The 15,578-nt window shown below is 43.6% G+C and overlaps 2 protein-coding genes across 4 annotated transcripts in view; one reads left to right on the forward strand and one right to left on the reverse strand.

Moving 5' to 3' along the window:
• slc37a1 (solute carrier family 37 member 1) overlaps positions 1-8,878 on the reverse strand; it is a 73,505-nt gene extending 64,627 nt beyond the window's left edge. For 2 of the 3 annotated variants that reach the window (XM_062457420.1, XM_062457424.1), the window contains exons 1-2: positions 8,752-8,878; positions 7,544-7,746 (exon numbers count right to left, since the gene is read on the reverse strand). In XM_062457420.1, the coding sequence (XP_062313404.1) occupies positions 7,544-7,698 (155 nt within the window). In that variant the 5' untranslated portion in view covers positions 7,699-7,746; positions 8,752-8,878. The remainder of the gene's footprint in view (positions 1-7,543; positions 7,747-8,751) is intronic. The other variant, XM_062457421.1, reaches the window with a different exon arrangement.
• A 402-nt stretch (positions 8,879-9,280) lies between these two features.
• The window catches only part of rsph1 (radial spoke head component 1), a 46,858-nt gene continuing 40,560 nt past the window's right edge, over positions 9,281-15,578 (forward strand). Inside the window, exons 1-2 of the mRNA XM_062457451.1 lie at positions 9,281-9,438; positions 9,754-9,867. Coding sequence (XP_062313435.1) covers positions 9,388-9,438; positions 9,754-9,867 — 165 coding nt within the window. The 5' untranslated portion in view covers positions 9,281-9,387. The remainder of the gene's footprint in view (positions 9,439-9,753; positions 9,868-15,578) is intronic.

Below are 15,578 nucleotides of genomic sequence, written 5' to 3' on the forward strand. Positions count from 1 at the left end.
TGATGTACATGACTGGGTGTTCCTCACCTTCACGTAGCTGCGATAAGACGGCCCCCACCCGTCTCAGAGGCATCAGTCTGTACCACCAGTGGTTTGGAAAAGTCCGGAGTCACCAGCACGGGTCCTGAGCACAAGGCACCCTTCAGCTCTTGGAAGGCCTTCTCGGTCTCTTCTGTCCACTTCACCTGGGTGGCTGACAGTTCTGGAGCAGATCGGTCAGGGGACTGGCTAGAGAGGCATAATTAGGAATAAATCTCCGGTAGTAGCTTGTCAACCCCTCAAACATGCGTACCTGTTTCTTGGTGAGGGGCCGTGGCCAGTCCCGAATCGCCTCCACTTTCTTTGTTTGAGGCTTGATACACCCTCTCCCGATCGTGTACCCCAGGTATTCGGCCTCCATTTCTTGGGGTTAGCCGTTAGCCCCGCCTCCCGTAAGGCCTGCAGCACCTCGCTCACCTGGACTAGATGGGTTTCCCAATTGCTCCCATGGATCACAATGTCATCAAGGTAGGCTGCTGCATACTCACTGTGGGGACGGAGAACCCGGTCCATCAATCTTTGGAAGGTGGCTGGAGCCCTGTGCAACCCAAAGGGTAGTTTCTTGTATTGGAACAGAACGTCAGGGGTGGCAAAAGCAGTCTTCTCTCGTGCTTCGGGAGCCAATGGCACCTGCCAATAGCCCTTTGTAAGGTCCAGAGTACTGATGAAGATGGAGGTCCCCAGCCGCTCGATTATTTCAGACTCTGGGCATAGGGTAGGCATCAAATTTGGATACCTCGTTTACCTTTCTAAAGACATTGCAAAAGCGAATGGAGCCATCTGGTTTCATGACCAACACTATGGGGCTGCACCACTCACTATTCGATTCCTCTATGATCCTGCTTACATCATCATTTTCACTTCGATCCTAACGGCCTCTCTCCTTGCTTCCGGTATGCGGTATGGTCTCAGTTTCACGATTTTCCCTGGTTCAGTAACAATGTGGTGTTGTACCAGAGTGGTGTGTCCTGGTTCGCTAGAGAACACGTCCTGGTTCTGTCCCACCAACTCTTGTCAGCTCCTGCTTCTGGGCCTGGCCTAATCAGGTCATGAATCTGCGACCTGGGAGATGCTGTGGCATCGTAAGTCCAGTCATGAAATTTTTGTGCCCGGCTGATCAGGGTGTACCCATAACGGCGCATGACTTCCTTTTTCAGTCCCTTGTAATTCGCCGCCTGGTCCGCTGTTAGATCCTGATAGCTCTTCTGTGCCGCTCCCGACAAGAACGGTGCCAATAAGCTAGTCCATTGCTCCTGGGGCCCATCCCTCTCTGACAGCCGTCCTTTCAAACGCTTGTAAATAAGCCTCAATGTAGTCCGCCTCGGTCAGCTTCAGTATGAACATAATGGGTTTGGGTTGAGAAACTGCTGGGCCTGCCGCCAGCCTGGCATGGGCGGCTGTTAGCTGGTTGAGTTTGGCTCGCAGGAGAGCATTCTGCTGGCGCTGTTCCTCCAGCAGCTCCCGATGCATACTTTGCTGTGCGATGTTGGCTTCCGCCCACTGGTTCAGTTATGCTCCCATTCTGCCTCGTTTATTCTTTGAGCTTGTTTAAAGGTTGCCCGCATTCTCCACCATATGTAAATGCCAAATTTCAAAACTTCGCACCAATTGCTATGCATAATAATAATAATAAAACTAACAAAAACAATAGATGTGTAAGGCTGGGTGTCAAACCTGCCCCCACCTTTCATATGCTAAAGTCTGGAGTTTCTGGACGGTCTCAACTTGATGGCCCTCACACCTCATTCAAGATGTGGTCTGATTGGTTGTCCTTGTGTATAAAGGGAATTGTAATGCATTGTTCTGTGGATTCTTCATCTCCTGAGACTTTCTCCTCAGTTCTCCCTTGTCCTACTGTCCTACTCCTTGCTCACCTCTTGCTTTTTCTCTGATTTACAATGATCATGGTAAAGTAGGTAAGATTTAAAGCTTTCATATTGTAACATGTTTGCCTTGTAATTGATTTCATTCATTTGCAATGTCATTAAATGCGTATTTCATTTAACCGTACTTTGACCATTCTTGCTCTGATTTAACCCAGAGTCAAATACCTGGAATTCTATCGGTATTGGCATATTTTGGTTCATGCTAATACACTATTCAGTTTCCCATCTTCCTTTAAACCATAGGGGAATTCGTTTTGGTGGTTTGGCCAATATTTAGCCCCCTACAGGTGCCACTAATAATAATAATAATAATAATAATAATAAACTAACAAAAACAATAGGTGCCCCTAATAAGACTTCAGCACACCCAGTCCACTTTCCATGTATCAGGCAATTTAATTTGTCACATACATCATTTTATAGGCCATCCCACAAACAATCAACCTCCCAACGAGACACAGCCTGTCTCGTTGAAGCAGAAAGTCCCTATATGGCTCGGGGGTGGATCCAACGGGCGGCCAGATACCTGCCCTCAATCACCACTCCCCTCACCTCTCCATGCCGTCTGCCACAATATGTATATATATATTTTTTTATTTTTTTTCTTCTTTTTTCTAATCAATGTATTTATTCCCAGGTGTTTTGCACCCCCCATGCTGGCAATTAATAATTGACGTAACAACTTATTGTAAATGGTCAGTAGCCTAGCCTATCGATTAAGGTAGGCCACTCTGAAGCATGTACACTGTCTGCTTCATTTGATCTTGATAGGCTAAGAATTCTGTAGCAAATATTAACAATAAACCCACTTTTTATTAATTAAAACTACTTCAGCATAATAATGCACCTAAAATACAAACCTGAGCAAGGACAGCAATCGCTATCGAATCAGCAGACGTGCAATTTAGCTAGCAGGGGAAGAATACAAACAACGAAAATCACCAGTTAACTTGATTTAAATTAGCAAGAACTATAGACTTATACAATAACAGGCTTAACCCTCGTGCTGCCTTCGGGTCACATGACCCAAAGGTTCATAACGAACCATCATTGTGTTTACCCAATTTTACCCAATACAAAAACAAATAAAAATACTTTTCTTTTAACCTTCGCAATGTGGGGGGTCTGAGACAGCCCGACGGTTAAAAGAAAATGCTTCACTTTGTTTTTGTATGCGGTAAAGTTGTCACAATACGACGGTGGGTCACAATGACTGATGGGTCAGAACGACCCGAGGAGAACACAAGGGTTAAATGAACTGACAACATAAGTTATACGACTTACAGTTCTCAAGGACGCACACACGCAATCTCAACTGCGGTGTGAAGCGTGTGTCCGTGCAATTCTCCGACATGCACTCTAACAATCACTGCTGATAGACGGCCTAAAATTTTATACAGCCTGATTTCTGATACCGTGGCGGCAGAAATGTTGCCATAGAGGAAACACTGCACTATATATTATCATTCCAGGTTAAGAATACCAATGGAGGCTGCGTTTGAAATCGTAAATCAAACTTTTGTCAGCATTTTGAGTGTAAATTTCATTTGCATTTGCACAGGTGTATTTGTACACGTCGGGCTGGCCCTCGCAGCGGAACGACAGTTTAGTGGCCACTCTGTCCATTCGCGCACCTCACAGTTGCGTATTGATTAGACAAGAAGACACGCTTATCAACTCGATTACTATTGATCAAAACAGAACGAGGGTTCGACTGTAGCCTACTTGAAACATACTATTGAGAACATATTCGCTGACATGCATTGCACGCGTGATGAACACAGGTTTTTTTTTTTTTTTTTGCCTTTGGCGCTCGGGATTTGTCATTGGCGCTCGGGAAAGCGGCTTTGGCGCGTGCCAACATTTTCTCTATGCAGGAAAAACCCTTGTCTGTTACATCAGCAGATTGAGAAAGGTTGGCCCAAAACCAAAAAAAGCCTACCAGAGAACATTACACCATATTTTCAGGTACGAGAATCAGAATCAGAATGGGATTTATTCGCCATGAAAGTTTGCACAGACAAGGAATTTGCTTTGGCAGGAAGGTGCATACAATAAACATATAGGGACCTAAAATTTAAATATGTGACTATACTAAGGGTACATAAACTAGCAGTACTAAGTGGGATTAGAATTGAATTAAATATACAATAAAATAAAATATAAGTTGCCGTAAATTACAATATAAAAATACAAATATTACAAAAAATACAAATGTACAAGATACAATTTTGTAATGCAGTGCAAAAAGCAGTGTGTTTTAAGCAGGAAGTCATTAGAGTCAGTGTGGTCCCTTGGCCTTGTTGAAGAGGCCAACAACGGAAGGGAAGAAACTGTTTTTGTGGCGTGAGGTATTGGTCCTGATGGACCGCAGCCTTCTGCCGGAGGGGAGTGACTGAAACAGGGAGTGTCCAGGGTGGGAGGAGTCGGCCACAATCTTCCTCGCTCGCCTCAGGGTCCTCGAGGTGTGCAGGTCCTCGAGGGTAGGAAGATTGCAGCCAATCACCTTCTCAGCAGTGCGGATGATACGCTGCAGCCTGCTCTTGTCCTTGGCAGTGGCAGGAGCGTACCAGACGGTGATGGAGGAGGTGAGGATGGACTCAATGATGGCTGAGTAGAAGTGCACCATCATTGTCTTTGGCAGGTTGAACTTCTTCAGCTGCCGAAGGAAGTACATCCTCTGTTGTGCTTTCTTGATGAGGGAGCTGATGTTCAGTTCCCACTTGAGGTCCTGGGAGAGGATAGTGCCCAGGAAGCGGAAGGACTCCACAGTGTTGACTGGGGAGTCACACAGGGTGATGGGGGTGAGTGGGGCTGTGTTCTTCCTGAAGTCCACAACCATCTCCACTGTCTTAACCCTTGTGTTATCTTCGGGTCATTCTGACCCATCAGTCATTGTGACCCACCGTCGTATTGCGACAAATTTACCGCATACAAAGACAAAGTGAAGCATTTTCTTTTAACAGCTAGGCTGTCTCAGACCCCCCACATTGCAAAGGTTAAAAGAAAATTATTTTAATTTGTTTTTGTATTGGGTAAAATTGGGTAAACACAATGATGGTTCGTTATGAACCTTTGGGTCATGTGACCCGAAGGCAGCACGAGGGTTAAGAGCATTGAGCTCTAAGTTGTTCTGGCTGCACCAGGTCACCAGGTTGGCCGCTTCCCACCTATAATCAGACTCGTCTCCACCAGAGATGAGCCAAGGGTGGTGTCGTCCGCAAACTTCAGGAGTTTGATGGACGGATGACTGGAGGTGCAACTGTTGGTGTACAGGGAGAAGAGCAGAGGAGAAAGGACGCAGCCCTGAGGTGATCCGGTGCTGATGGACCGGGAGTCAGAGACTTGTGTTCCCAGCTTAACACACTGCTTCCTGTCAGACAGGAAGTCTGTGATCCACCTGCAGGTGGAATCAGGCACGTTCAGCTGGGAGAGCTTGTCCTGAAGCAGGGCGGGGATGATGGTATTGAAGGCAGAGCTGAAGTCCACAAACAGGATCCTGGCATAGGATGCTGGGGAGTCCAGGTGCTGTAGGGTGAAGTGGAGGGCCATGTTAACTGCATCGTCCACAGACCTGTTGGCTCTGTAGGCAAACTGCAGGGGGTCCAGTAGAGGGTCAGTGATGGATTTAAGGTGTGCCAGCACCAGGCGCTCGAAAGACTTCATTACCACAGAGGTCATGGCGACGGGTCTGTAGTCATTATGTCCTGTTGGCCTTGGCTTTTTGGGCACAGGGATGATGGTGGAGGACTTGAGACAGGCTGGCACATGGCATGTCTCAATGGAGGTGTTAAAGATGTAGATAAACACCGGAGACAGCTGGTCAGCGCAGTTCTTGAGGGTGGCTGGAGAGACAGAGTCCGGCCCAGCTGCTTTGCGGGGATTCTGCCTCTTGAAAAGTCTGTTAACTTCACCCTCCTGAATGGAGAGAGTCGTCACTATAGAGGGGGGGAGGTGGGAGGCCTCCTGGGTGGGAAGGGGTAGTTCTTGCTTCAGTAATTGCTTCAGAAAAGGGGAAAATGTTGTGTTGTGCTATGACTTGGAGTAACCACCAGAGGGAGTACTACAATGCTGATATGTTTGGTAAAACGCAGAGTAACCGTGCGTGTCCACTACAGCGGAGCACGCGGCGCGTCAGCTTCCAATTAATTTTAAATGAAACCGGGCAATGACGCTTGTGTAGGGAATTGTGGGAGCGTCAACGCCCGGTACTCTTTCATGACCGACATCGCCTCATAACACAAAATACAAACAATTTTTTCTCCTTGAAGCACAAACATGTATTCGCTTTCCCGTCTTTCTTGAAATTGCCTTCCATCCAGGGCCGGATGCAGCCTGCTTTGACTGGGGGTGCAGTGAACATTTCTGGGCGGTATCATGATTACGGAAAGGGATCGTATTATTTTTTATATTGATACATTTTTTGAGACTGCTTATCGATCCGAGTGTTAATCAGGCGCGGAGCCAGACATTGTAAACATTTGGGGATTAGCCTAAACCTAGGACGTATTCTGGGTTTGATGTGATGCTAGACAGGGACTTCCACAGTTAATGAGTTTGACACGTGCTTTAGGAAAGGGGAAGGGGAAGAAAGGGGAAGTTGTATAAGTGTAACTTCAGGCTGCAGTAAAGCAGGTTCTCACTGTAACGTCAGACTGACATAGCCTCCCCCTCTCCTACCACTAGGAGGATTGACGTAGACCTGTCATGTGGAGGTTAATGACTTTGATCTCAGCCAGGAGGTCTGTAACTCAACTGCAATAACAAGACAATAAAACACCTACCAGGTTTGAAGCTGAAGGACAAAAGAGAGTCCTAAAAATGTAATATTTCAATTTGGGACAAAGATGTAGGCTATGGCTATATGCAAATGTATTTTCACAGTTTTTTCCCAGACGACTACCTTTTTTTTCTTTCTTAGATATATTTTTTTTATTACCTTTTCCTGCTTTATTGGATAGGGACAGTTAGAAGCAGACAGGAAAGGGAGGGAGGAAGTCATGCAGGAAATGGCCCAGGCAGGAATCAAACTCGGGCAGCTGCGATAAGGCCTCAGCCCGTATGGAATATGCTTCACCTGGTGAGCCACTGCCTTGTTTTCTACTGTAAGCAGTGTATTTTGAGGTCTAGCCAATTAACTCTCTCACAGAAGAATACACAATTAGATTGAACTTTGTAGAAAATGGCTACAGGAACCAATCCCTTACAGGGTTATGCATAGACAAACCCCTATTATGAGTAGTTTACACAGAAAGACTCCTCTCTCTTGTCCCTCAAATACTGTTGAGCTTCAACAGAACAGAAGGAAGGCAGGATTGTCAAAATACATAAACGCACATTATTACACACTGAAAATTAACATCTGGTCAGAGTCTGGATATATTTGTTGCATATTCAATTTATCTGTCTGACAAAAATCGCTTCTTGAACTTCATCGTTATTACATTTAGTATTGCAATCAATGGACTGACAATCGCCTCTGGAGACAGTGTGTCAATGCAATCATTCCCTTACTCCACATTGTACTCAAGAATGACAATTTAAACAAACATCGGGATAAAGACAGAGAACAACCAACAGACATGTAGGTACACAGAGAGACAGACAGCCAGACTCACCACTGGACCTTGTTAAATGAAACCAGGAAGCGGATGCCAGGGGGTACTGGTGCCATGTTTGGAGGAGGAAGGGGGTGTGGCTGATGAAGACTGGGTTGAGAGGGCAGGTGGACTTCACAGAAGGAGTGTGCTTGGAGTCCAATCCTTGTAGACATGGCCACACAAATGCATGTGTATGAACCAAATCATGTTGCCTCCATATTCTGTAATGTACATGCGTGGAAATGTGTGTTACTGTGTTCAAGGCAGAGTACATCAGTTCCCTAACCCCACATAAGCATCTTTGAGAAAGATTTCCATTTGTCCAATGTACATACAGAAATCCTAGCTTAAGGAGATCACAAGTCTAGCTTGTGGCAAGTCAGAGCCATGGATGAAAACTGTAGCTGTATTATGCAGGAATAAAGATCATGGTTGAGGAAGCTACTGAAAATGTAGTTACGTTATCAACCATTTTATATTTAATTTAAAACCTTGTCTGGACTGGACTCTGGCACATCAATGAAAGTTTCTGACAATTTAGACATTTTAAAGTTCAAGAGATGTTATTTGAACTTTATTGAGGTAAACTTCTAAGAAGTCTACAGATATTTTACTTCAACTAGAATGTAAGCCGAATGAATGTGTTTGTCATTCGAGAACACGACACATCATCCTGCTCACTCCGTGTCTTTCCCAACATAAAGTAAACATACATAAGACAATCCCAGCAGCAAAATAACACCGCCTACGTGGAATGGTTGAACACTCAAGGAGAGTGACAAGGAGATGGGCTCACCCAAGAAGTTAACACTTTTACCACTGCAAGGATCAAGCAATTAGGTTCCTATCACAATGTGATTGACTGCCTTTAATTTTTTTTTTTTATTAAATAGATTATCTACGTCACGATGTAGCTGATTAGCTTACCGGTGATCTATAAATTATGACTTTTTAGGACAATGATTTACTGACATTTGTAGTTTATTGACAAGCGCTTATATGATCCTAGCATTAATGGAGATATAGGTTACTATGTTAGGCGGAACCATTGTCTTCAATATCTTAGAGCTAACTGGCTGAGTACTCTAGTTACACTACATCGTTAGCCTCATTAGCTCGATCATCCTTGTTCAAACAAAACTATCTTACACATGGTAACGTTTCAATTGGAAATTGCCACGCCCATTCCCTCATAGTTATATAGATCCATACTCTGCCACACTTACTTGTTCTTAAAACTGTAGAATCGTGAAAACAGCTGTCCCAAATATTTCTGAAACTTGAGCAGCTATCACTTCCTTGTTCTGAGAACGCTCCTCTGAAATGTCATCCAATTTAGTCACACAGCCACAGCGGTCGCGCAACATTCATTCGTCTCGTTGCTTTCGTGACGTCAGAGCAGGACAAGTACAAAATCGACATCTTGATGATCCTAGATGAAAATGTATTTCGAAAGATGCTCTAAATTACACTCTGGAGAACTAACCTGCTACCTCACGAACAAGGAACAAATATTTATGTTGCCTGTAGTCAATAAACTGCAGACGAGACATGTTGTAAATGTAGACAGTGTACTGACAATGTAGCATTTAACGAGACATGTAAGCCACATGTTTTATTAGATCTTAGTAGTTAGATGGTAGTTAAAAAATATATTTTGTAGGCTATGCAACAACTAATTTCCAAACGTTGTAAAATACATCTTCATAATTTTCGCGGGTGATTGGGTGTAGAGTTGTAACTACGTTACTCTATTGTCATGACAACCGTAAACGAATTTCAGTCGTGACTGATCCTTGACTGGCTCAGTTTCAGAGTAAACATTTCCTTTAGAGGCTACTAATCTATCCATATAAACTACCATGTCAGATGTTGGTTCTGAGGATTTTGAGGATGATCAAGGTTACCTTGGGGTGAGTGAAAATATGATATAACGTTAGTCATCATCTCTCGGCTAGGATAGAAAAACAGTGACTGCATAGCTAGCTAGTACAGCACTTGAGCTACAGTTCAGTTCCGTCGTTGATGGTAGACTAGTACAACTGTACAGTACAATAGCTACGCAACAACAGACTCGCTAGTTTACAGTAGCTGAATTAACGTCAAGACGATGATAGACCCCTTTACACTAGTAGTACTAGAATAACTATTGCTAATAAATAACTAGACTAAGTAGCTAACAAAGCTGATGGCACTGTTGTAAGAACGTATTCCATTTATTGATACAGGAGTATGAAGGTGACCGGAATGAAGCTGGAGAGAGGCATGGGGTCGGGAAAGCAGTGTTGCCAAACGGAGACACTTACCAGGGAATGTATGAAAATGGAAAAAGATGTGGACAGGTATGCCATTCTCATCTGTCTGTTCCTCTCAAGAAGGCAGCGTTCCACCCTCTCTAATTTACAGTGAGACGTCGGACACGATGACGGAACGTTTTCTTAGAGCAATGCTAGCCTAATAAGCAGAAATGCCTTACACTGGATGTAATTGATATACATTTTTTTGTTTACATCTTAGCTTATAGAAACAACAATAAAACGTTAAGTGTCCTTACATTTATAATACGGACTTTTGATGGGATTGGTGTGTGGCGAAAAAACATGACTAAAATTTAAAATGTAGGTCTATCCATAAACCGTAGCTATTTTGAGATCAAAATAAATTACCTTGCTAATTTGCATGAGTGTTGGTTGACTGGTTTCTATCTGTTCTAAATGACGGTTTCAGTTATCTTGGTGTCAGTGCAGTAGCGGTTAGAACCGAAACCGTACTGTACTGTTGTTAGTGGTACGTGCCAGCGCCTCTTCTGGCACGTGACAGTGGCTAGTAGTACCACCGCTGCCAGTGGTACGTGGCAGTGCCTCCACTGGCACATGACAGTTAGCCTACAGTACAGTTGATAGTGGTAGTACCACCGATGCCAGTGGTAGGTGACAGTGCCTCCACTGGCACATGACAGTTACTGTTCTGTTGATAGTGGTAAGTGTCACGTGGCAGTGGCATTGGGTGTAGGGTTGCCACCCGTCCCTTAAAATACGGAATCGTCTCGTATTTGAGATTAAAATAGCGCGTCCCGTTTTGAATCAATACGGAACAGGGTTTGTCACGTATTTTTAGAGTTGTCTTCAACGCAGCATCCCATGCAAATCATCCCACCCGCATTCTGTGAAGACTCGTCCTATTCTACCCCTGATTGGGTAATTCTCGCTGCCATCGTTGGTTTGATCCAGAGCCATAGAAAAAGAGTTGCGACACGCTTTGATCTCGCTGATACGTGGTTCATGTAGCTCGCTGTAGTTCCAAAAAACCCCACTGCTGTCAACCGGTTTGAATGGTTTTCAATGAAGCTGGCCAACGGAAGTCGTTTTCTCAGGCAAATGATGAATGAAACAGGCTCGGTTAAAGAAATCCGATATTCTGGCTATCTTCAGCAGACTCGTATCTACAATAGGCAGTCCTCCCTGACGTGTTTGGTGTAGAATGGAGTGAAATACAACATTGTGAACACCCACTGCCAGTGAAACACAGGAAAAAAGCTAGAGCTTCTTTGTCACGTGGTTCCGGTAGCTCGCTGTAGTTAAACAAAACCCACACTGCTGTCAACCTGTTTGAATGGTTTTCTGCGGGACAGACAGCAGCACCAGAGAATGTCTTATATAGAGAGAACTGTCACTCTCGGGAAACTTCCGGGTTCCGTTTTTTTTTTCTAGTAATTTGAATTTAGAATTCGAAAGGGGAGGCAAAACAAATACACACTGCTGGGTGTTAGATTTTTTTGAAGTCGCCTTTCTGGTCTAAAAGCCTTTTAAAATGTCATTGACGTCATACACATTGTACGACCAGAGATATTGTTTTACGGCAAGCTCTGGTCACTTCCTTTTTTCTCTCGAGCTATCGACAACACAGCTGACAGGTTAGGCTCTCCTTGTCAATACACATGCTAGAAAGAGTTTTGGGTTGCTAATGTTGTTGCTAATGTTGCTAATGCTCTGACATTCTGATTCTGCTTCGGATGCCATCAAGCGGGATCTCTGGTCGTAGTCAGTCCTTCACTAACCAATCAGCATTCATTAGCAGAATGCTAGTGTGTTATGGGCAACAACGACTCACCCTGTAAGAAATAGAAAGGACATAAGTGCTCGTTCATTCAATTTTCGACCTATAATCCATGTTGAACATATAAAAACTACAATCAAATCTGAGATTTCTCAACGACAATCAGGTGAGAGACAAATTTAGCGGTTTAGCTCCATAGACTCCCATTCATTCTGCACTCGACCACGATCACTCCCAGTGGAACTCTGGTGGAACTGCAACAAAATTCGGTACAATGGGGCCAGAGCCTGTTTAAGGAGAACCTGGCCACTCCCTATTAAGCCCCATTGTACCGAATTTTGTTGCAGTTCCAGTTCCACCAGAGTTCCGTCTGACGTCAATTACATTTACATTTAGTCATTTAGCAGACGCTCTTATCCAGAGCGACTTACAGTAAGTACAGGGACATTCCCCCCGAGGCAAGTAGGGTGAAGTGCCTTGCCCAAGGACACAACATCAGTTGACGTTTCCCGAGAGTGGCAGTTCTCTCTATATTAGACATTCTCTGATGGGGCTTAATAGGGAGTGGCCAGGCACTCCTTAAACAGGCTCTGGCAGCACCATCTCGATTCACGGACATTTTCGGTATATTAACACATAATGTCAATTGGTTACTGGTGTGTTGTATCGTGTATGTCTGATACTTTATTAACATGTATGTATTACATGAACTTATAATACATAACGCAATATTGTGAAGCAGAGCTAGAAATGGCTATGCTAGCTACCATACTGTACCAACTAGGGGTGTCACGATACCAAAAATTCAGTAGTCAGTGCCAATACCAGTAAAATATCACGATTCTCGATGCTGATTTCGATACCACGTTAAAAAAGGGGTTTCTAAGATTCCATGTACTTGAACTTCTTTATTAACCTGTACAGGAGTAGCGTCGCACATATGTGATCGTTCGAATGCGGGTCTCACATATGCGATTTCGAACATTCCAACGGAATATTTTCCGATAGACAAAAACTATGCAACAAACGCTTTAGTATGGCTTCAAAATGTACTAATGAGAAGGCTAATTCAACCAATCCGTCCGACTCCGTCCTTCTGTCCGTAACGGAGGCGGAGAAGTATAATTCGGCCTTAACAAGTAACACTAGCATAGTAGTAGAATTGCTACGAGTATTATGCTAGCTAATTTAGCCAGGAAGCTAACGAAAGCTATCTAGCTACTGTACCGTTTCGGATAAATAACTTGCGCTGTGTGGACCGTCGGAAATGTTTAGAACTCACACGTCTAAAATACTTGAAAAATATCAAAATGTCATAACAATACATAAAAACATGTGCAATATAGCATAGAACAACGTAATAAAGTGCAATTAATACTTATAGTGCAACAAATACTGGAACACTGAAGCGTATGCTGCCCCCATCAGTTCCGGAACCGATGCTGCTAACACTGGCATCGTCGCTAACGGTGCCTACGGTGCTTCAAAAAAACACCAATAACTAGAACTAATTTGACAGACGATAAGCCAACTGATTTCTGGTTATGATACACGTGCTCTCTAGCTAGCTTCAGTAAAAGTGTTGCTTATGTTAGATACTAGACCTACAGTCTCTAACTGCTTTTCGAATCAAACAAGCTATAATCTTACGATAAACTTTATCTAAAGCTAGCTATATGAAATACTACTAATAACAATTGATATGTGGTGGTAAAAATATGAAAAAAATGAAGGATTTTCGTCAATTTACCAGCTAACTTGCTTCGGAGACACTGAAAATGAATGAGGTTGAACGGTGGAAAATGCAATGTTTGGAACTACAGGTCGCATGTGACACGCTTTACTTCCGCATTCCTCGATAACAATGGGAGTCTATGGAAGTGTCGCAACTCTCTTTTTCTATGGCTCTGGTTTGATCGGTTTGTTTCAGGGTCATGGCCAATCAGGGTCAGAGGAAGGTGGGTCTCTTATCGGAGAGTGGATTTGAAAGAATGGCGCAGGCAGCTCCAGATTAGCCTGGTCCAAACCAATCTCGTACATTGCATTTGTACAGAGAGTCTGGCCTCGCTCCATTGACAAGCGTTGACTTCCTTGTAGGCGGTAGTGATGTGTCGTTCGTGAACGATTCGTTCATTTTGAACGAATCATTAGTATGACTCGGGAGTAACGAGTCGTCTCAGGGAGCGATTCGTTCATTTTCTCGTGGCCGAGAACAAAAAAAAAAAGTGAAAATAACTAAACCTATAATTATCACTTGTAAACGAATATCATTCACGTGTTACTAAACCTAGTCACGCAAAAGTGAACGAGGTAAACAAATCCTTTCTGTTTACTCTTCTGAGCCTATGCAGGTCACGTGAAAAATGATCCAAAGATCCGTATCCGAAGACCCAGTCAAAATGAACGAATCGTTTCTGTTTCCTCTACCAGTACTGAGCCTATGCAGGTCACGTGAAAAATGATCCAAAGACTCATACCCGGCAGATGAACGAATCATTGATCCGAAGACCCGGTTGTCAAAAGAACGAAACATTGATCCGAAGACACGGTTGGGAGGAACGATTCGTTCATCTGACGTGAATGATATTCAATTAAATGCTAGTGTGATAATAAATGACCATTTCAAATCATACAAACTGTCATGATACATTATTTTAATGCAGGAATTTCTTTTTAAATAGTATCTGCTGGTTTACATGCACTAACATGAGAATATGATACGTGTTTGCAGTGGACGTATTTAGGCCAGGTAATTGGCTATAAAATGTTGAGCAACCCCCCCCCCCCCCCCCAGTTGAAATGAACGAATGACTCGAAAAAAGATTTGTTCATTTTGCTGAACGAGATTCAAAGAACCGAATCAGTAAAATTATCCGAACTTCCCATCACTAGTAGGCGGGTACTCTGTTGAAGTTTAAAACTATTGGATCTGCCCAGAGCCACTCTGATCTGCCATAACCAATCGCTAGCGTTCGCCTTAGCCAATTCCTTCACCACTACTGTAACAGAGCTAGCTGCCGTAGCTGGAAAATCAAACTTTTCCCGAACCCCATGGGAGGAGGGCCACAACATCATGGCCACCAACAAACCTTGTTCTTGCTCCGGCTTTAGCTGTTGGATATTCGGCAGCGTTGTCACAACGGACCGAATGGCTTTGCTCGCATCTTTCTCCGCCGCCATTACGGAACAACAACACAAACTAGCGCACGACATCAACGTAATCATTCTCAGCCACTCCCTCTGTTCGCTGATTAGCCGGTAGAAAATTAATCTGAAAAATTTGACTTACGTACCTCATGGCCAGACCTAGTACAGACGCAAAATGAAAATTGAGCGGAAGTACGTAGGAGGGCAGAGCCAGGCTAGCTCCAGATACCCCCGCGTAATAAGAAGTACACTCATAAAAGGAAGTAGGCTTGGTATGCTCCAATACTGCACACTACTACTTATGGTCCACTGATGTTATCATGTTCATAGAAGATCCTTTGCAAGTCTCTTGCACTATATATATTTTTCCCAATATACCTTTTTTACAGTGGCCGACGCGCTGCAAATTAAGAAAACACATGCAAATAGACAAAACACAAGCAAATTAAGAAAACATCTTCATGAATTTGACAACACATGCGCAGCATTCAGCAAACGCGCTGCAAATACACACAATACAACCAAATACATAAACGCGCTGCAAATACATAAACGCGTTGCAAAAACGAAAGCACGCAAACCAAAAACGCTGCAAATACATAAACGCGTTGCAAAAACGAAAGCACGCAAACCAAAAACTCTGCATCCAGTTTTCACAACGGAAGTTGTCCAGGCCAATAACACGGAGCAAGAGAGAGAGAGAACATATGAGAAGTTTGTTTTGGAAATAGGACCAAAATCGAAGTTGCTCTTTTGAAAAATTGTAAAAGAGGAGGGCCACATGTAAAAATGAATACTAACCTTTTTATGTATGGAGGACTAAAAGTGCCACAATGAATTAAATAAATAC

Source organism: Osmerus eperlanus, chromosome 3 (genome assembly GCF_963692335.1).
Source record: "Osmerus eperlanus chromosome 3, fOsmEpe2.1, whole genome shotgun sequence".
NCBI classification, from domain to species: domain Eukaryota; kingdom Metazoa; phylum Chordata; class Actinopteri; order Osmeriformes; family Osmeridae; genus Osmerus; species Osmerus eperlanus.